The sequence below is a fragment of the Sceloporus occidentalis genome, unplaced genomic scaffold (genome assembly GCF_023333645.1).
Source record: "Sceloporus occidentalis isolate IW3139 unplaced genomic scaffold, rSceOcc1.0.p SCAF_64, whole genome shotgun sequence".
Classification (NCBI taxonomy): Eukaryota; Metazoa; Chordata; class Lepidosauria; order Squamata; family Phrynosomatidae; genus Sceloporus; species Sceloporus occidentalis.
Window position 1 is genome coordinate 627531 of NW_028317044.1, and position 21556 is coordinate 649086.

At 49.6% G+C, this 21556-nt stretch overlaps 1 protein-coding gene and 1 long non-coding RNA gene across 4 annotated transcripts in view; one reads left to right on the forward strand and one right to left on the reverse strand.

Annotated features, from left to right (window-relative positions):
- The window catches only part of LOC149287032 (uncharacterized), a 34660-nt gene extending 29933 nt beyond the window's left edge, over positions 1-4727 (forward strand). For 2 of the 3 annotated variants that reach the window (XR_016277514.1, XR_016277515.1), the window contains one exon: positions 4506-4727. This is a non-coding gene — a long non-coding RNA (uncharacterized LOC149287032). Of the gene's footprint in view, positions 1-4500 lie in introns of all 3 variants that reach the window. The other variant, XR_016277516.1, reaches the window with a different exon arrangement.
- The window catches only part of TMEM132E (transmembrane protein 132E), a 58070-nt gene continuing 36588 nt past the window's right edge, over positions 75-21556 (reverse strand). The window contains exons 2-9 of the mRNA XM_089493280.1: positions 13156-14062; positions 12150-12290; positions 8966-9158; positions 7870-8013; positions 4719-4924; positions 3592-3871; positions 2916-3107; positions 75-2374 (exon numbers count right to left, since the gene is read on the reverse strand). Of these exons, the coding sequence (XP_089349406.1) occupies positions 1337-2374; positions 2916-3107; positions 3592-3871; positions 4719-4924; positions 7870-8013; positions 8966-9158; positions 12150-12290; positions 13156-14062 (3101 nt within the window). The 3' untranslated portion in view covers positions 75-1336. The remainder of the gene's footprint in view (positions 2375-2915; positions 3108-3591; positions 3872-4718; positions 4925-7869; positions 8014-8965; positions 9159-12149; positions 12291-13155; positions 14063-21556) is intronic.

Below are 21556 nucleotides of genomic sequence, written 5' to 3' on the forward strand. Positions count from 1 at the left end.
AATTGGCGTGTGAGCTCTTCAACGGTCTCCATCCATCCATGACAACTTTCAACCCCACCGGAGACCCACACATACCTGGGCAGATAATAAGCAAAACAAGGTGTTTGGGGCAGTTGGAGAGACATGTCCGGAGGGAAAGAAATAGAGGTCCACACAGCCAGGTTCGGCCGAGTAATTTTTTTTCCCTTTTAATACAAAAGAGTGAACTCCAGTTGTCCCCTTGTACACTTGACCACAAACAGGACCACCGCTGCACCTTCTCCTTCCGCTCGGCTCTTCGTCCGAAGCCCGACCCCAAAGTCTCTCTGGCCCCAAGTCCAAGAAGGGGAACGCTCACAGTGTGGAGACAGCCGCCTCTGTGAGACCTCACTAGGGACTAGCAGCATTTTTGAAACCCAGAGGAGGGGACATGGCATGGCAGCCAATTCTCTGGGCCTTCGAGCGCAAACAAGCCAGAAACGGGACTGTGTTCCTCTTAAAGAACCCAAGGATTTGGGGCAGGGAGGGGAATTTGGCGTCTCCACTCCTTCGCCCACCGCCCGCTCTTGCTCTCTAGGAAGCCCAGTTGCATATCAGGTAAACAACCCCAACCGTGGAAGAATCGGGACCAGGACCTTGAGGAGGGCAGCATAGGCACTAGAGAGGGGAAGGGGCAAAGGGGACCCACATTGTGCCCCCCCCCCAACTGCCTCTCCCCATGGGCTGACAGTGAGTTTAAGATGCCCCATGGGATCCACGGTCCGGAGTCAGTCTCCTGTCCTCACTTCAGTCCTCTCTTTCCCCATGCCCACCCCAAGCAGGAGGCTTATTCCATGCAGATCGGACCCAATCCCTGAATGGTGTTCGTTTTTCCCAAGAGTCAACATTTATTGTGCAAGAAAGAAATGCTTAGAAAAATAAGACCAATGACAGCCGAGGAACCCAAGATTTGCCTCCCAGAGACAGGTGGCAAAGGCAGCGGTGGATTTCTGGGAAGGCAAAGAGTAACATTCCCAACCAGGCGCAAAGACGTATTCTGCACTCCGGCTCAAATGCCACACAGATGGCTCGGGATCTCCTAGCGTACTCAACGGTGCCAGCCATACCCGCTTGTAATGCTCAGCATCCACAGGCCCAGTTTGGCCATCATGGGGGCCGGGCCATAGGCTGCTCTCCCTCCAAGCCCAAAGGCTTCACCCCATCCGACGTCGGGGCATCCTCTTTAGGGGCCTCCGGTCAAGCTTGTCCATGGAGAAGGAGGCCAGAAGGAGGCACCACAATCAAATCCCAGAAGGAGCGGCCCGGACTTTGGGCTCCGCTCTCCACTTGGCCCATATGCATCGTCTCCTCCGACCCATTACGCCACCTCCTTCATCCTGTGGATGTAGTTGTGAAGCTCCTCGGGGTCCTGGAGTCCCATGTCTTGGCAGACCCACTCCAAGTCCTCCTCGTCCGCGATGGGGATGGAGTTGTACGCCAGCTCCTCGGAAGGCATGGTGGCGAAGGTGGTGAACTTGACCCGCTTGCGCTTGGAGGTGGGCGAGTTGAGGGGGTCCTCACTTTGGTCCCTGGTGGAGCCCCCCGAGGAGCCGTCCCCGCGTCCATGGACCTGGCTCTGGACGCTGGTTTGCGAGGAGCCGCCGCTGCTGTGATGGTCCCCGTGGCAGCAAGTCTGGACGTTCTCCAGCGGGTTGCCCAAGCTCTCGGGCGGAGGGGAGAGGTCATTCTGGGCACGCAAGGGTTGTCCGTTGCCCAGGAAGACCCAGTGGTGGGAATGCTCCATGTTGGTCTGCCCTTCCGGCGGGATCCGTTTGTGCCGGTACTTGAGCACAAAAACAATGCAGTTGATGAGGAAAACCAAAATGGCTAGACAGAAGACACCCAGGAGGGCGTACATACCAATCTCCAAATCCGTCAGCCCCCGAGGCACCTGGACGTACCCTGTGGGGATGGTGGGGAAATCCTCCGTCGGGAGGACAACACTGGGCACCCGGCTCTCCTGGCTGGGCACCAGGCGCCACTCCACTTCCACCCGAGGCGTGGTCCCGGGGGCACTTCTATCTCGCCCGGGCCTGCTTGGCGTTTGGACGGGTTCGTAGTCATACGTGGGCTCCTCCTCGGAGGTGAAGTGGACACGGACGCCGGCCAAGGCGGTGGCCAGGACACTCTTGCGCTTGGTCTTCTGGCAGACCTCGCAGATCATCAGCTCAGCCTTGACCAGCTCGCCTGCCCCCTCGCCTTCGGCCTTGACCAGCGGGAAGGCTGCATCTGGTACCACCGACACCACCGCCTGGTCCTGGCTGGTCACCACCAGCGTGTAGTCCTTCGGGTCATACAAGGAGAGCGGGGACGTGGTGCCATCGCTGTAGGACACCCATAGGCTCAGGAACGCCTCCTGAAAAAGAAAACGACAGTGAAATTGTTGGGGAGACCAGCCTATAGACCACATGGACCCCATTTTGCATCCCAAGGCCTCACCACTACCCATGTTTTTACCCAAAAATCCATTGCTCCATTGCCTCCTATTCTCTGGAGCAGCAAAAAACAAGTTTGCTCCATCCTCAACAGGACACATCCCTTTCAAATATTTAAATAAGGCTCCCTTAGCCTTATCTTTCCTATGCTCTAAGAATAGAATAACATGATGCAATGACAGGACTCTCCAGACATCCAAAGCTACAAGTCCCATCATCCCCCTTCCACATTGCCAATGGGCACATGGCTGACTTTTGTGATCCAAAACATAATATGAGTGGTTGCTTGTCTTTGGGGGTTTTTCCACTTCAGAATAATTCCTTTGCATCACTTTGAGACATTCGAATATGGGGACAAAGTTGTGGTAGGATATTCATTCCTTTAGGTTTTGAACGTTTGTCCATTCTTCTTCGCAAGAAGGAAAGCAGCAAAGACTAAATGATGCCCAAGTGCCTCCTCACCTGCTTGGAGAAGTTGAGGGTCTGCTGGGCGGTGGTCTTGGCCACGATGGTGTGGCTGTTTCCAGGGCTGGGATGGAGAGAGAGGGAGAGGTTGGAGATGACCTGGGCCTTCAATTCGGTGATGCTGACCTTCTCGTCCGCCACCGTCACCAGTGTCTCCCCGAGAACGGCCTCCATGAGCGGAGAGACCACCTGCCGGAAAGGGAACAAGAACGCGGATTGGCATGGACCTTCTCTGAAGGTTACATACAAACATTGGGAACTGACTTAGGAATGATTGAGGAATCTGGGGGTGTTGATGCTGGGGGTGTTGAGTGTGGAGAGGACATGATAGAGCCACTTGATAAGAGGTCACAAGGAAGATAAGAACCAGTTTGTTATCTAGCTTCCAGAAAGTAGAGTATGTAACAGTGAAGTCAGATTGCAACCACTTACAACATCAGGAGAGACATCTTGACTATAAGAGCTGTTTAGCAGTGGAATTATCATCATCATCATCATCATCATTATAGTGGGCCCTTGGTATCCACTGGGGTTTGGTTCCAGGACCCCCATGGCTACCAAAATCTGTGGATGCTCAAGTTCCATTAAATACAATGCCATAGAGAAATGGTGTCCCATATATAAAATGGCAAGATTTGGGCAAAGCCATGGAGAGGAGGGCTTTTGGTTGTACCTTGAAGAGGGTGGTGCCAGGCTCCCGTCCGGCCAAGGTGTTGCTGTCGACCAGGTGTGCCACGCGGGCGTCGTCCACCTTCATGAAGTCACTGACCAGGTCCGTGACCTCCACCGCCCACTCGGGACCCAGCATGGTGACCACCTGGTCAGTGCCCTCGGAGGACGTGGTATGGAATTGGGTGAAGACCTGCAGGGAGGCGTGTTGGTATTGGAGGGTGCAACCTCGGCTCTGGCGCCGCTCTTCCTCCTCTTCGTCATCCTCGCTCTCCCGGACCGACCTAGACAGAGAGAGAGTGAGAGAGTGTGTGTGTGTGTATATATATAGTACAATTTTAAGAAACACAATTAAAAACATGACATTCATAGAACGACTTCAAAATATGAAACCGTTACAACAGACCATCTGATCTGTTGTGCTGAAAAGCAAAGTGGCGCATTCACCCCGGCAGGAGCCTTCCGATGCGGCTGACCATTTGGGGTTTATAGATTTCTTCCATTTTGACTGACAAAAATCTGATAGCATTAACGGAGATGATCCTACCGGGTTGAAAAGCATCTTTACCCAAAGATTAAACCTGCGCCGCCAAATACGAGCCTCGGCCGACATTAGCCTTGCTCCGTCGGGAGTCTGCCGCTCCACTAAGAGACTAAGGCCTCTCCTCTTATGCGCCTTATACATATACAGTATTTTTTCATACAGTCTAACAAGTTTCAAAAACAGCCTCATAATCTCCTCTGTGTGAAATCCCATAAAATATCAGTTTAATCCAGTGGTACTCAAACTCTTTGCATGTTTCGGTTTGCACATTGGTGTATATTCATATTTATTATTATTATTATTATTATTATTATTATTATTATTATTATTATTATTATTATGTTTAGTTACATCCCACCTTTCTCCCAGTACAGGGACTCCTTCCATTGCTCCATGCGCCACACATGCCTTCTCTTCCACTGAACTTTGGCATTTTAAAGGGATGCGCTCCCCTACTGACTCCTCTGAGAGGTCTTCCAGCTCCTGAGATGTGCAACTGGACAGGGCTGCTAACCCTCACCATACAAGCCCAGAAGACTCTCCAGCCAAACCCTTGGGGCTGACCACCAATGACCCGGGACCCCTACCTCCGGTCAGGTAAGATGGGGACCCTCCATCCCTTGACTTGGCTCAGCCGAGGGTCGGACAGTTCGATGTGCAGCGGGAGCCGGGGCACCCAGACGGTCATCTCTAGGAGGGCCGACAGGTGCTCATAGCCGAAGGAGACACCGGCGTTCATGGAGCCCCTGGACTCCTTGCCGCTCACAAAGACGTAGTCGCACCCGTTGGACACCTGTGGCACGGGAGAGAAAACAGTGCGGCAATTAAAGTAGTGCCCATTTCACTTCTGTTCCTCCAAATGAACCATTCAGATTTCACCGCAGTGACTCCATCATGTCAGCAGGACCAATGTGCAACGCGGAGCTACTGTGTGAACGCCAAAGCTAAACATGAATCAAGACCGTGCCAATAACCAATATGACCCTAGGATACATCATTAGGAACGTAGTGTCCAGACGGAGATAAGTCATAGTACTCTCTTCTGCTTTGGTCAGACCTCACCTGGAATATTGTGTCCAGTTCTGGGGCCCGCAATTCAAGATGTTGACCAGCTGGAGCCGTATGTCCAGAGGAGGCTGCCCAAAATGGCAGAAGGTCTAGAAACCATAAATCCCTTATTATATTTATAGAATTGGCTTTTACTGACCTGAAAAGCTTTGGCTAGATGGGAAATGGGGGACAAAATCTGCTCGCTTGTTAGCACTGTGGCGCATTTAATTAATGTTTAGTTATGTGCTGAAACCTCCTCCTACCTGTGCCATTCACTTCAATTAAAAATAAGGCCAATTGGATTTGGTCTCAAAGAAAATCCATTTTCTGAAACGACATTCTTAAGTGATTTGTTTTTTGGAGTCTTTACTTTGCATGGATTTCAAATGCAGCTAAAAATATTCCAGCTAGACATAGGATGAGATGGAAAAGGGGAAATGGGAGGAAGATACAGTATAATGTGGCTGCGCTGTCAGGACCTTTATTAACTGATGCTTGCATCCAATGCTGAGATTGCTAACTGCAAAAGTCCTTAATTCATCCTAATGGAGCTACTCTCGAGTAAAACTTTTTAATACTTTAATTATTAAATGAATTCCGAAGAACCGTTTCATGCCGAAAACCCAACTTGAGAGCCGTTTCGTGTCGGATAAATTTGATTAAGTTGTCCCCTCTGTTAGCAAATTTCCAACTTAATTCATAACTTAATTGATTTTAATTAGCGAGTTCCCATCACGGACACAGGCTATAAATTTAATTATTGATTAAAAAAAAGAAATAATCATCACATCTCCCATTAATTATTAATCAGGAGACTGGGGAAGTTTTGCCCCGTTCTTAATGGCTCTGTGTCAACGGAGGGAGCAGGCTGTCCGCTCTGGATTTAATGCAAATGCACAATTCGTGCCACATCTCTGCACATGCACAGGGCAACCGGAAGTCCTCCTTTTCCAGAACCTGCCCTACATTTCAACCTTCTGCCCAGGAGTGATTCCAAAATGTCCTCCACTTTGAGCACGGCTAAGGAGCACCGATTGATATTTATATCAGTGTTGTTAGCTTTCCTTTGGTCACCTCCGACATTTTTCTTAAAGGTCTTGCATTTTGAGCATAGCTAAGAAGCACGGATTGATAGTTCTGTGAGTGCTTTGAGCTTTTATTTTGTCGCGTCCGACCCTTTTCTTGAAAGCCCTCCATTTCATGACACCTTCTCCTCCTTTGTGGTTATCATACCCGGTCACCCTTGCGCGTGCGCAGATCTCCTTTTGCAACCATGAACGGTATGCGGATGTTCCGCATTAGACAAAACAATGTTTTTGCAAATGTAAGATGCAGAAATGATCCCAGAAAGATGGACAGACATGGAAACGCAAGCCTAGTGGATTTCCTTTCCTAGCTGGAGACCATAAAGGTTAAACCAGGGATGTCCCACAAGCGGTATCTCCAAATCTGAGCCACTTACCTTCAGTGCAAGAGACAGGCGAAGGATAGTCCTTGCGGCTCACCGCTTGGCATCCCTCACGCTGGGAGATCAATAGAGCTACTCCTGTTGTTTATGCCCCTCTCGGTTGTCTAAACCCCAGGAAGCGAGGGAGACAGCCTGCCCAGGATGCCGCCAACGGCGCTCTCCCTTAATGCTGAATTATTTACAGGAACAGATAGCGGGTGGCCTGATGGATGGGCCGAGTTTATAGCCCTGACAGCAGCCCCAGCGCCCTCCCTCCCATCTCTCCAGGTAAAGCAGCAACGCCTGCCAACATCTCTACCCTCTTGGCTGCAGCATCGGCAGAACTCAGCCATTAGGATGGAGGAGAAGAGAGATAATGGGGGACAGAAGGTATAAAGGGGCTAGGCTTTGGTAAGTTACTGGTATTCCACCCACACAACAAGGAGCAACTGTCCTTCCCCTCCGATCTTGGGTGAGACAGGTGAGCAGGGATCAAGGGAAGTAATAGTGCCACTCTATTCTGCTTTGGTCAGGCCCCACCTGGAATATTGTGTCCAGTTCTGGGCACCACAATTTAAAAAGGATGTGGAGAAACTGGCTCAACATTAGGAGGAACATCCTGACAGTAGAACACACTCCCTCAATAGAGTGCAATGGAGTCTCCTTCTTTTGCTCAATGCAAGGATGTAGCAAACAGTCCATCATCACTGCGGCTTGCATGTCAGCTTCCAAAGTTGTGGTGGGTAAACATGTGACCCTCCAATTGCTAGTGGATTCTAACATCCATCAGCCACAACGATGGCAATGGTCAAGAATTACGGGATGGTTAGTGCAAAACCATCTGGAGATTTCCAGGGTCACCATCCTTGCTCCAAAAGCACCAGGTGAACATCTCTGGACAACAAGTTATACTTCAAGAAAGAACTTCCCAAGTCCCAGATATAACTCCTATGCTGTCCTCTGAAGGATTCTGGGCACTATAGTCCAAAAGAGGGATGTAAACCTACATACTTTTTCAATCCTCACAAGCCACAAGAACAAGTAATTTCACCGTTTTGCTTTTCATGGCAAGAAAGTCATTGCACAAACACTTCGCAGTTTTCAAAGGCTGTGCGCGGTTCAAAATAACCCCATAGCTTTTTTGCACAGAAAATAGCATGTCCTGCAAAGAAAACCATTCCCTTCTCAGCTTCTGCCTTTGTCCGACACTTTTGCCACCCTTCCCCTCTTGCCTCACTCGCCTTGATGATATCCTCATTGCTAGACTTGCACTTCACGGCTCCGGAAACATCCAAGATGGCCCCCGTCATCTCGATCGCAATGACCTTCACAGGGATGGCCACCGTCCGCCCGGTCAAGATGGCCGTATTGATGATCTCTGTGTCCTTGGGAGGAGAAAAGAGGCCGCGGTAGAGCCCTTCGCATGTGCCACGTTGCTTCACCTACGCATGTTATAGCACCATGTCCTATGCAGTATCGGGCTGAATAGGAATAAACCTTCAAGGTTTATGCATGGTGTCTGATAGGAGACTGAACCCACTCCAGATTTAAGTCTGGATTCTAAAGGACCCGCTGAAGGTACTAAACGCAATCTCCAAAACGGGTCCAAAAATCAATCCTTCAAAATCCAGGCCAAGTGATTTAACTGCTTCAGCTGTGTGCCGTAACAGGTTAATGAACCGCTTCATTTACAAATCAATTTTTATTTATTTACATCTCCTGAACATTAACTGATCAATTGTTTCCTTCTGCATTCGGGGTCCCACCTCTTTTCCATCCATTATCCCAATTCTGCAGGGAATCCACAGGGCCCAAAAGGGTCCAAGGAGGCAGCAAAAATGCCCCCTTGATACCTCCTAAATACCCTAAAGGCACCAGATCTGTCTCACCTTATTATGAAACAACAACAACAACAACAATAATAATAATCAGGGTCAGCCCTGGATAGTATTTGGAGGGGAGGCCGCCACAGAAAACCAGGTGCTTTTAGGCTACCTTTCAGAGGAAAAAAACTAGCCATAAAGCTGGCTTGAATGCACATACATCCGCAAGTCCTAAAGGCACCTGATCCTGTCTGAGCTTGGACACTAAGCAGGGACAACACTGATCAGAACTTGGATGGGAGACTGACAAGGAATGGTAGGCGATGTATTCCTATTTCAGAGGAGGGAGCTGGCAAATCCACCTCTGAGTTTTGCTTCCCTAAGAAAGCCCTGAGAAACTCATGGAGTCCCCAAATGTCTGCAGGAGACTTGAAGGTATAGTTCAGTGGTTCTCAACCTTTGGCTCTCCTAATAATGTTTTGGACTTAGTGGTGTCCCACTAGCCCCGACTCACCATAGCCAGGGGCAGAATGGCCCGGATGTCCCTCTGGATGACGGTCAGCTCGGTCACGGCCTTCTCCAGGTCAGGCGGCGGACTGCGGCCCCGGTAATCCACGTGCCACATGATTCTCCGCGTCACCGACTGGCTGGTGAAGTTCTCCATTTCGAAGTCCAGCTGCATGACCTCGTAGGGGGACTCCTCATCCCTGCAAAGGGCAGAAAAGGAAGACAGTTGCATCTCAATGGAGAGGTTGACCATAAGCCCAAATTAAACGCCATGTTAGTCTGGTAGATCAGTCTGCAAAGGGATCTTGTAATGCCTTTGAGAGAAAGAGGTTGCAGCATGCGCTTGTGTAGGATGCGACTGATGCACCAAAGGCACCAGAAACACCAACAATTAATGGGACTATTTCTTGCACTTACAAGAATTGAAATTGCCCCAAACTGGAGGACAAGAAATGTTAGAAGAGAAGATGGTGGACTAGACTACAGAATGTGATGTCAATGGAGAAAATGCCTGATTCCTTATATCAGAGTACTTCTCCCTGTTTTTCATTTGAAGGAAATAGTCTTTATTTTTACAATATGACAGCCCCGTCGCCTCCTAAAACTTCTATAATTCTGTGCTTCAATGCAGATGAGACTCAGTTTGAGCCAATGGGAGGCTCAACGCCTTCTCTGAAATTCAGGGAAGGCACGGATCAAAGGCCTCCCTTCCTTGTCGCAAGGCTCTTCCTCCTCCTGCCGAGCTGCTGATAAGCCTTTGTAGCCAGGCATGTTTTGTACCGAGTTGCTCAAGGAGGAATGAGCCCAGATGTTTGGCAGAGATTTCTCCGGCGCCAAGAGAAACCGAGGAGCAAGCTGGCAAGCGGGCGGGAGACCCGACAGACCACCACCGGCACCGAAGGGGCTGCCAAAACCTTTCTCCAAAAAGCCACCAGGATCTGAATCCGGACCCTCAAATGCTGCGACAGATCTGAAGTTCAAGGCTGACACAGGTAAGGGAGCGCAAGGAAACTAGGGCCTGCGGCGTTGCAGAGATAATCTTTGTGTCCTGCGGGGTTGGTCCTGTCTGGCTTTTCTTAATCCGATTTAAAGGAGTGAGCAGGAGTCTTTGAAAAATAGACGTCTTTCAAAGGGAGCCTCTGGCCGACCGGCTTCTTTTCATGTCCGCCCTTGGAGCCGCCATGAGGACTGGCAGCGTGCTTTGGATTCAAATGCAGGGAAGCCGGCATCTGAGTTCTTGCAAGCTCTTACGTCGCAGGGCCCTGGGCTTTGCGCGAAAGCATGGTGGTTGTGAGAAGCTCCAAGCTGCCTTCCTCTGAGGCTGAGGATTCAAACCCTGGTCTCCAGAGTCATGGTCCAACACTCAAACCACAACACCATGCCGCCTTTAAAGCGGGTACAAGATTATAGCCTAAAATATGGTGCCATGGGATAAGTGATGGTGCCCATTGCCTCAGAATGGCTTTCCTTATAGAGTTAGGAAGGACCACAAAGGCCACCTAGTCCAAGCCCTAGTCATGCAGAAATACAGAATCAAAGTTCTTCCAACTAAACTAAAGCTCTTTTCAAGCCAATTTGTATGAATGTGCTGAGGGAGGGGATTCCTGCATGGCCAGGAGTTGGACTAGCCATTTTGAAGTCATGCAGAAGACGGAAAGGTCTTGCTTTCTGCTGCTCCAGAGACCAATGGATTCAAGTTACAAAAGAAGAGATTCCACCCAAACCTCAGCAACAATTTCTTTGCTGTAAGAGCTTTCCGACAGTGAAATAGACTCCTTTAGAAAGTGGCGGACTCTCCATCTTCAAACAGAGGTTGGATGGGCATCTTCCACGAATGCTGTAGTTGTGTATTCCTACGTGGCAGAAGGTTGGACTAGATGTAGGTTTTCCAGACTTAGGTCCTCTTGGTGGTGTTGGACTTCAGCTCCCAGCATTCCTGACAATTGGGGTCAAGCCGGCTGGGGTTTCTGCTGCAAACAGAGACTCTGCAATTGATGTGCCGTATACATTTGGAGCTATAAGGAGATGAAGGAGCTGGCCAGGAATCGGAGGTGGAAATGAGCTGGCTCTGGGGCTGGAGATTAAATTCAGCCTTGAAAGGTTAGAGGCGGGCGGTGAATTTAAAGCGATTACCTTCACCTTTAAAGAAAACCGACCGATCAAGTATTACGGCCTTCTTCCCTTCAGATCCTCCACCTCCAGCCCCCAAAACCCAGCGGGGTGGATTTGGACATCAAACGCTTTTAGCTTCTTGTGGCATTTTCAGCTCTCCACCTCCAAGGTTTCTGAAAGCAAGGAAGGGAGGGTGTTTCTGGGGAAAGGAGTATGTGGGGAAGCGATGGCCAGTATCTGAGTAACCATCCCAAATCGTTTGGCTTTGGCCAGCCCTCACTCGGAGTCTTGGCAGCACAGTTTCAGAAGGATACGAGTCGAATCTCCCTGATCCGAAACGCTTGGGACCAGAAGTCTATTGGATTTTGGAATATTTACATCTACATCATGAGATATGGGACCCAGGTCTAAATGCAAAATGCATTTATGTTCCGTATACACCTCATATGCAAACCCAGGAGGTAAGGATTCTGGATAAGGAAGACACAACCTGTATTGACAAGTTGGCAGGGATCTTTTGGAAGGTAACCAAGATGGCAAAGTCTCCCGAAACCAAGAGCTCTAAGGGATAGTTGAGAGCGCGACGATGAGCCGGGGAAAGAGAAGATGGAGATGGAAAACAACGCTGCCATCTTGACATATTTGAAGGGTTGCCATCATGTGGGAGATGGAGTGAGCTTGTTTTCTGCAGCTCCAGAGGAAAGGACACAAATGTATGGATTCCACTTACAAAGGAGGAGACTCTAGTTAAATATTGGGCAGAGCTGTCGGATGGTGGAAGGGACTCTCCTGGAAGGTGTTGCAATTGGAAAAGAATGGCCACCTCTCAAGGGTGATTTAGCTGTGAATTTAATGGACTGGTGGAGGGCCCTTGGGGTCCATTTCAGTTCTACCACTATAGTTGCATTCTGCATGACCAGAGAGGTGGTTCAGTCCTTCTCATTTGTGGCTCAGTGGTCTCCACAGTCATAGCCCAACACTCAAACCAAGGCACCACCTTGACTCTGACAATGCCCCAAATCCCTCTTCTTATAGAGTGAAACTTAGTCCGACATCCCAGTCACCAAGAAGGGACTCACCTGGTCTGCCCACCGCCGATCCAGGCCACGTCGACGCTGGACGTGGAGTGCTTGCTCCCCGTCTGGAGCTCCGAATTCACCAGCCATTTTGGGTGCCTGGGTCTGGTCATGAGCAGGTTCACCCCTTTCTTGGCCTTCACCCTGCCGAGCAGCAAAAGAGAGAGGAGAGCAACACCCATTTCTCAAGGACCCGCAGGGCATCTCCCACCCATGGCATGCCCTTGGGTCATGTCCCTTCACCTTCCCAAGGTCTGTGACTGGGGATGCGAGGGCTGCAGACGGAGGCCATGCAGAGCCCCAGATCATTTTATGCAAGCCTGACCAGAACTCACAGCATCTCAAAGGTGGGGAAAGTCTGGACCATGGGTCAAACGTCGCCTTGGACAACATGACCCCCAACCCTTTCTTGCAGGGCCTGCACTAGTGTGATTTTGTTCTACAGCAAAACCCGAGGAAAAACCCACAAACACCACACATCGAGGCTCCTTTGTCTCCAACAATGAAGGAAGAGGTTCTTTGTGTTTTTGTGCCCCCAAATGCCTTGTGGCCTTTAACCACACCAAGCCTCCTTCCCACAACCTTAAACTCAACTTTCGCATCTCAAGAAGAATCAACCTCCATCATTCCCTACAATTACTTTTAACCTCCACACCTCCAAAAAGCTTGCCTAGTGGATTCTGTCCCTTTTGACCAGCCCCATCAAGATATCATTGCAATGTGTTTTTGTGGGGTTTGCTACACCGTTATCCATAGTTTCACTTTCTGCACTTCCAGCTACCTGCGATCAGCCAAAGTCCAGTACCTTACAGGTGCATTGTGCCTCCGTATGAAACACTACTTCCAAGGCTGAGCCAAGGCAACCACACCTGGAAAGGGTTCTGTAGGATGGAGATGCAGCACTTAAAGTGCATTATATCTTCAGTGTAGATGCACCCACAGTTTAGATGAAAACCTCACGGCCCCATGGACCCAACCACCATGGGGACGTCCGTCAGGCTCTGCTTACCTGAGGGTGAACTGCTCCACGGTGGAGTTGCCCATTAAGTAAAGGATGACGCTGAGCACCTCGCCTGGTTTGAGGGGTCTCTCCGGCAGGCGGACGAAGAGGTTATCATCCAGGCGCTGCTCCTGGAAGGGCTGAGCTGGGGGCGGCTGGACCAGCCTCAGGCTGCCAATTCTGAGGAGCGGGTGCTGCGTGGGGCCCTCGGTCCGTGCCCCAGAGCCCCCCCTTCGCCCCATCAGCTCGCTCCCACAGTCACCCATCCCATCCGGTGCATGGAGGGTATAATAGAGTTCCACCAGTTGGATATCCCCAGCCGGCTCCATCCCTTCTGGTCCTTTCCTTCGCCCCAAAGGAACAGTGGACGGCCCAAACCAGGCCAGGGGGAGCTCCGCTTGTGCCAAGCAGGATGCCAGGCTGCTCCGTAGGCGGCAAGAGGCCCGAAGCTCACGGGCATCGCGGAAGGCATGGAGCCGCACGCAAGGCAGCTGCTCCGTGGCGTCAAAGTCGTCCCAGTCGCGCCCGGCCACGTAGAAGAGCACCTGGGCCGTGGGCTGGTTGGCTGGCACCCGCGTCCGGACAATAAAGGCCCGCACTTTCCAGTTCACCGTCAGGCGGTCAGGCACCTCCAGGGTGCTGGAGGGCTGCAAGAGCTCCTTGGGTAAGGCCTGGCCGGAGGCAAACGGACCCAAGGAGATGTTGAGGACCGGGAGCTCCTTGGTCTGGAACACGACAAAGGGCTCCGACCGCGTGAGGCCAGCACTGGCGTTGCTGCGCGGAGATTGCCGTGTCTCCCGGAGGAAGAAGGCCAGGCGGGTGTTGGAAAGGCGGTAGCTCACCGGAAGGACGGCGGCTGCGGGAGGCTGGGAGGTCTCAGGGGGTTCGGAGCTGGTGGGAACTCCCTTGGCCTGAGCTGGAAAAGAAAAGAAAGGCATACATGGACGTTAGAAAGAAATATGTGGACATTAGACTTTTCTTTGGACATTTTGAAGTCTAAAACACCTGGAAGCCCAAAGTTTGGGAACCATTGGCCATAGGGTCACCGTAAGTCCGAAATGCCTTGAAGGCCCACAACACGCACATAGTGAGATATCTCGGCGACAGAACCCAGGTTTAAACAGAACACTCATTTGTTTCACTTTATAATACACAGCCAGAAGGTAATTTTAAACACACGCTCTCAGGATCAGAAAGCCCTGTGACAGGCTTGCCTTGGGGTCAGCATAAGTCGGAAACAACTTGAAGGCACACAATGATGACGACAACGACAACTCTCCCCAACCACTAGAGGGTACTGCTGCACAGAAATCAACACCCAGGAATAGAGTTCGACAACAACCACTGGAAATTGTAAAGCATGGCTGGCTGGCCTCCGCAAGATCTCCCGACCTCTGAGGAAGAGTTATTATTAATGAGCAACCACCTTCATTAACCTTCTTAATTGCATGCAGATTGCATCCTTCAGTCAGCTGCTCTTGGTGTCAAATGGAGGGGCCTTCTGTATGAGTGTACAAACTCATATATATTATATCTCACATATACAATATGTACATATAGAAAGAGAGTGGCTGCAATAGGGAATGGTGTCAAGACTGAAATGGCAAGGAATTTTGCTGGATGCAAGAGTCTCAAATGGGATGGAAAAAAAGGATTCGGAGTGGAAAGATACAACTTGGTTCTCCGTAGGGTTGCCATAAGTCAGAAACAACTGGAAGGCATACAAAATCAATAAATACTTTGTTTCTAATTATTATTATTATTATAATTATAATCATAACCATTATCGTTTCCATTGAGTTCTTGCTCTAGTGCCTTTCTGCATTGCCTCCGGGGCCCCGGTGGCTTCAGAGGCCATAAACAAAGGCCATGAATACATAACATTTTCTGTTCCCAGGATCCTCCAGCAGCCGCTTGGACTGCCAAGTATGCTCCGCGCCAAGAAATCCCAATTCTGGATTTCAAAAAAACCCACAAGTATTACTATTATTCATCTTATCATATCATTGCTCAAAAAGGCTTGCAAAACGAATTGAAGGCACACAGCAACAAATGCGAGAGAAGCTTGGCAGTTCAGCTGATGGGAGTTGCAGTGTTTGGTTGGATAACACATATCGCAAGCCACTTGGTGTGACCATTTCAATGTTGGACTAATACTCCAAGATCAGAGTTCGAATCCCAGCTTGGCCTTTGGGCAGAGGATGAAGAACAGACACTGGAGAGGTCAAGGGCCAGAAAAATAGCCTTGGGCCACTCCAGCAAAGCAAGTGAGGCGATAAAATGGGGATGCTAACTCACCCCAAAGAATGTATAGGGCAAGATGGACAGATAGAGATGCCGAAGAACCCAAGTTGCCTGGGAAAGAAATGCTTTTGCAGTCGGAGAAATCTGCAATCGCGTCTGAAGCCGGAGCCAAGGGAGAGATTGTCAAAGCCACGCTCCATGTTTTCCCCCCTTACGACGCCCAAGGCTGATTTCTCCAAAAGAAACCACATGCCTTTCCTCCTTCTTCTTCTTTTTGTAGAACATGTGTGAGTTTTGTGGCTTTGATGCGGAAGCGGATTTTGCGGTTTGGAAAGCAGCCGCTGAAAATAGGGATATCAACAGAAGCCCCCGAGTATTTGAGATGCATCCAGTCTCCTCTCTGGCTTCCAAGAGAGAGCTGTGGATAGGCCACAAATCTGGACGTCAAAAGAGTAGCCCTCCAATCGCTTGCTTTCCGGAGGTATACTGCCTTTGCATGTGGAGGTCTTACATGTGTTCCAAAACTGGCAGGGAATCAGTTGGTCAAGCGGCTACTGATTTGTCTAAGAACGGAAGACAAATCTGAGGGAGATCAGGCCTTGTCTGAGGACAGCATCCAAAGCCAAGAAGCTGGGCTGGGATACAAAAGGCCTTTCCTATTGCTTTTGCATATAATATATATATATATATATATATATATATATATATATATATAGTAGAACAGTCCCGTAAAAGATGCACGCATTTGCATTGTCCAGGGAATAATGCAGCCTGCAAATGGGCTGCATCTGCACTGCAGAAATAATCCACTTTGGCACCACTTCAAGTGCCAAAGATTCACAGTCTTGTGAGCCTTTTCTGTCAGAGACCTCTGGACAACAAACTACCATTCCCAGATTCTCACAGTATGGAACCATGGCAGTTAAAGTGGTGTCAAACTGGGTTATTTCTCCAGTGTGGACGCAACCATCGAAGTCTTCTTCGCCAAAGGCCTTCATCTTGGAGCTGGGAGTTCCTCATGCCAACTGCGCATTGTCGAATCTGGGTTTCTCCTGGTCTCCATCACTCTCAGACACCAATTTTGTGGTCAAGTATGTCCAGAAAATAAGGAAAGCAATCTGTGTGTGTGTGTGTGTGTGTCTTTCTCAAACACTTCTTATTCCCTTCGCTTATGGAAAAGTACTCTTCCAGTCAAGGCCATCGTAGCTATGCGTCGACACCGAAGACTGGGAGATGAAGCTTTATTGTAAAAAGCCACGCTTGTTGCAAATTGAAAGAGGAGAGAACGTGGCGTCGGTAAAAGGCGCGTCTCCAAATGGCTGCAATATGTTTTTCCGTTCTTCTTTTGATGGCCTTCCTTTTACAAATAACAAATCGCCTTCGGTGCTGGTGGACTGGAGAGCGGGAGGGTCAGAAGGCTGGGAAATAAAGAGTTCTTGGGATAAAAGTAATTGTGAAATTGGAAGGGATTTGTACATCTCGATATGCTGGCGTGACGTATCTCTGTGTGCGGATATTGGCGCTACGCTGGGGGTTAAAGCCCGTCTCTTGCAATCGTACCCAGCATTAATACTTTTGGAAACATGTGTTCTTCTTAGACATTTTAAACAGCGGCTGGATGGCCATCGGTCAAGAGTGTTTCGATGGCAGAAGAGGGTTGTACTGGATGACTATTAGGGGTCCCTTCCAACTCTATGAGTCTAGGATTTTATGTAACAGATTGAGCACCTCTGAGCGCCAGGGTGGCATAGTGGTTTGAGCACTGGACTATCACTCTGGAGAGCAGGGTTCAAATCCTGGCCATGAAACCCACTGTGTGAACTTTGGGCGAGTCATGCTCTCTCAGCCTCAGAGGTTGGCAATGCCCAACCTCCTCCAAACAAAACTTGCCAAGAAAATGCCATGATAGGGTCCTATATTCGGAAACAACCTGAAAGCATGCGACGATGACAAAAAAAATCCCAATGACAAAGTCTAGAGTAGCAGTAGTTGGTGGGTCCCATGTCAGTGGAGCAGTGAATCCACTCCTGGTTTGGGATTGCTTTAATGGTGTGGAAGCTATCCAAGAAGGTAGACTTCAGCCACCACATACAGCTCCTTTATTGCCACCTGGATTGGGTTTGCAGCCTTTGCTAACATGAGAACCACCAGCTCTTTCGGGCACATGCTAAAACCCAACCCGGATCCACCGCCCCAACAAAATGGAAACCACTTTCTGCCCCGGGTACTAAACTGTTTGGCTCACACAACTGGCCCAAACATGACCCCAGTACCTCCCCGAACCCTGTGCCTGCTATACCTTTTGGATTTTATGACAGCATGGGAAGAAGGGGGAAGGAATGCCAGTCTCCTTCCTGCGATGAGAAAAGAGGGTTTTCCCCCCCTCGCGGCACATTGCATTAACTCTCCTGACAAGCTAAACCTGTAACACACTGGAGACAAAGGGGGTATTTGCAACTCCGCTTGTAAATGCACTTTTCCGCTTCCTACAGACTGACAGCCCTATTGTCCGGCACAGGAGTCGGCTGCGACGTGAGCCGGGTGCTAATGCCGCCGCTGCTGCCGCCGCAGCCGTTGAGATCAGTGTTTTCGGCAAAGGGCGGTTGCAATGCTCTGCGGTTGCACCAGAAAGGCCTCCCAGGCCCCAGGATGGGAAATACTGGCCAAAGGGAGTGAGCAATATCGTTACGGGACACAAACGGAGATGCGTTTTGGGGCACCTGCTCTGTTTTGCTTTGTTATTATGGTCAGTGTGGCGCAGTGGTTAGAGCAAAGGTGGAGAGGTTTCTGCAGCCAGAAAGCTTAATGCAATGGCAGGAAAGTCCTTGGAGTGCGATGGGCAAAAAGCAAAAAGGGTAGGAGACAAAAAAGACCAGCATTTATTATCTGAAAGCTTAAAGAGCTTAATGGCAGGCTTTTTTTTGCAGTGACCGATTTGGAACCAAGAGCTGCAGATCCATTGCTGCTCCATATTCAGTTGATATACATGAAAGTATGCGCCTCCAAGTTGCCTGTTGACCTATGGAGAGTCCCTACGCATTTAAGAGGGATCCTCAGGGTTTGGCCAGTTCCTTCCTCGGAAAGATAGCCCACAGCCCTCAGTATTCCTTGGTGGTGCCTTAGGCTGTATTTCAGAGGAAGGGACTGGCAAAACCACATCTCAGTATCCCTTGCCTAAGAAAACCCTATGAAATTCATGGGGTCGCCATAAAATACAAAGCCAAGAAAACCCTTCTCGTTACACAATTACAGGCACTCACACACACAAACACACACGTTATGTTGTGACATCTGTACAAACTTCTGTCGCAAGATTCGAGGGAAGCCCTGAGCAGGTGAGGTTTGAAGAAAAGCAACTGAATTAATGGAGGGCGAGTCTCATTGCCAAATTATAGGTTTGGAAGGTACCCCTAAGGGTCATCTATAACCTCCTGCGATAGAAATAAATGGCCATCCAAACTCTGTTTTAAAGGCCTCTAAGGACAGAAAGTCAACCACCTTTTGTGGCAATCTATTCCAATGCTCAAACCACTGCACCATGCTGGCTTTCTTACACAAGTCACTAGACTCTTCCTAGACTGTAGAAATGCAATGCACAATATGCCACACATCCCACAGGTCCCAAAGCACCATCCTCATTCTATAGCTTACCACTCTTACTGCCAAGACATTAGGCTTTCCAACCTTTTAGAGTGGTAGGAACCCCACTTTTAAAAATATGTCTGTCTTCTTCCAATCTCCAGGAGAGCAGACTTCCATCATTTGCAGCAGAATCTATCCGTTGATGCCACTTCCCAAATGGACTTGCACTTTGCTGCATGCTCTGTCTCTGTGTCGTTCACGGCTTTTGAATCCCCGCCATCCATGCTCTCTGACTCTCCAGATGCCATCGACAGCGCGATGCCATGCCCCACGGCCAGGAAGGCATCCATGGCTTGCCCCTTCCCTGACCTCCTAATCGGAGATTGCCTTGCACCTCCGAATGTGAAAACACAGGCCTTCTGGTGGGCTACCAAATACAGTATCAGCAAATGGGGACAACCTGGTGGTTTCCACCTCAGTCAGGAGAGTCAACATGCTCCATGTTTTAATCCAACCTGCAAAGAAACCCTTATCCCAAATGCTCCATTCTATGCTAAAAGAAATCCAGGACTTCGGCAGCACCTTCAGCAGTTGTGATGGATGGTCCCAAGTGGCCCAAACGCCAAACAGAGAGACACAGACTAGCTGCAATTTAACATCCGCTCACGGTGGCACAAAGGCCTCCATGTTGAAATACGCTAGGCCAGCACAATGCAACTCCCATGCAAAACTGCAATATTGTGCAATGCGCCACTGCAAGGTACAATATGGGATGCTCAAGTGCAAGGCATGATATAGGATGTGGAACCTCAATGCACAACGTAAGAGGCGCAACTGCGATGCACAATATCTGCAACTGCAAGGCCCAGTGCACAACTGATCAGCACAATCTACAATATGCAAGTACCAGCATTCAATGCACAACATACAAGGTGCAATCATAATGAACAATATACAACTCACAACTGCAGTACACAATATACATGATTTGCAACTACAATACGCAATATATAATGCCCAGCCGCCACACAATGTGTTATTTGCTACTGCAGTACATCCATTTATGATGTACAACCACACTGCATGATAGAGGATGCTCAAGTGACATGCACAATGCACATCGTGAAACTGCAACACAGAGTGTGTATTGAACAATGTGCAATCGCAGCTTGCAAAGACAAAGTGAAAAGGAAGACTGTGCAACTCCACCTCCGCCGCTATCAGCAAAATGTGTCCACTGAGAATGCTGACTCCTGAAGCTGGTATGAGTCTCTTAACTGGATGGCAACCATGGAAAGCTCTCCTTGCTTTCTGACCCATAGCCTTGGGCAGTGACCCTACTTGGCTAAGTGTTCGAGTTTCGCCAAATGCATGAACGCATGCACACCTTGCCACAGCAGCCACGGAGCGAAGGCGCCAGTCTTCCATCAAACCCCCTTAAATACCCTGCAGCGAGTGAACGTTTCATGATTCCCGGGAGCCACCTGAGTAATTCAATTAAAAGCTTCAAAAGGAACGCAGCCCTTGACGCTACCTGTTTATTTCGCGGCAAGAGGCCGGGGATTCTTCGGGAACCATTCTGAATACGCTTGAAATCCATATCGCTGATATATGGCCCCAGCAAAGACCGGGTGAGAACCTCTGGGCCTTTTATTCTTCCTTTTATTCCTTCCAGGATCTGGATATATTAAGCACACAGCAACAACAACACAGAAATAATCCAGTTTGGCACCATTTTAGGGCATGGAATCCTATAAAGCCTGGGTTAAAACTGGAGCGGATTCGCTGCCCTCCTGACATGGAGGCCACTGCAGCCACCCATCCCCAGCTTTATTCATCCTTTCCTTAAGACAGCCGCCTTTGCCTGGATGCGATGAATTATTTATCTCTGCTGCACCCATATTTAGGGACCTTGCCATTCACACACTGCTGGATTAAGGAGCCTTTGCACTCCTCCACCCTGCGGTGAAGGAAAACAGGCTCTTGCCGGGTTCCCGGCTCGGCTTTCCATGCGATTAACCCAATCATTAGAATTCCCCCCGGGGTTAATATGCCAGCAAGAGGCAGAGGCCTCCTCTTCAGGGTCGTGGAAGATGGAGAGAAGGAGGGAAGAGAGAGAGAGAGAGAGAGGCGTCCAATGGACCCTCTCCTGCTTCCACTCCTCGCCTTGCATCTCTGCACCAGCTCCGAAGCAGCCAAGCAGAGCCTGCAAGCCAATTTGGGGCTGAAAAGGAATAAATGGCAGAGAGTCCTCTTCTTCTCCTCCTTTGCACATTGCTCGGCTGCCCTCGCATCTGCATGGATGGATGGAGTTGCAGCAGCTGAGTGTTTAAGGTTGAGCGATAAGCCCATTACGCGCCAGGCTAATGGCGGTGTGTGGGAAACCTCCGTGACAGAGGCAAAGTGGTGTGATAATCAGATGCTCCACTCCATGCGCAGGCCAGGGTCCATCCATCACGGCGAGGCTTTTTCAAGTCCCCTTCCCTCCCTTCCTTTTGCACGCATGAATCTTGGCTGGTGCCAACACCCTGGCATAAAATCCCAACAGTTCCACCCCACACTTATTCTTCTTCTCCTCCTTCTC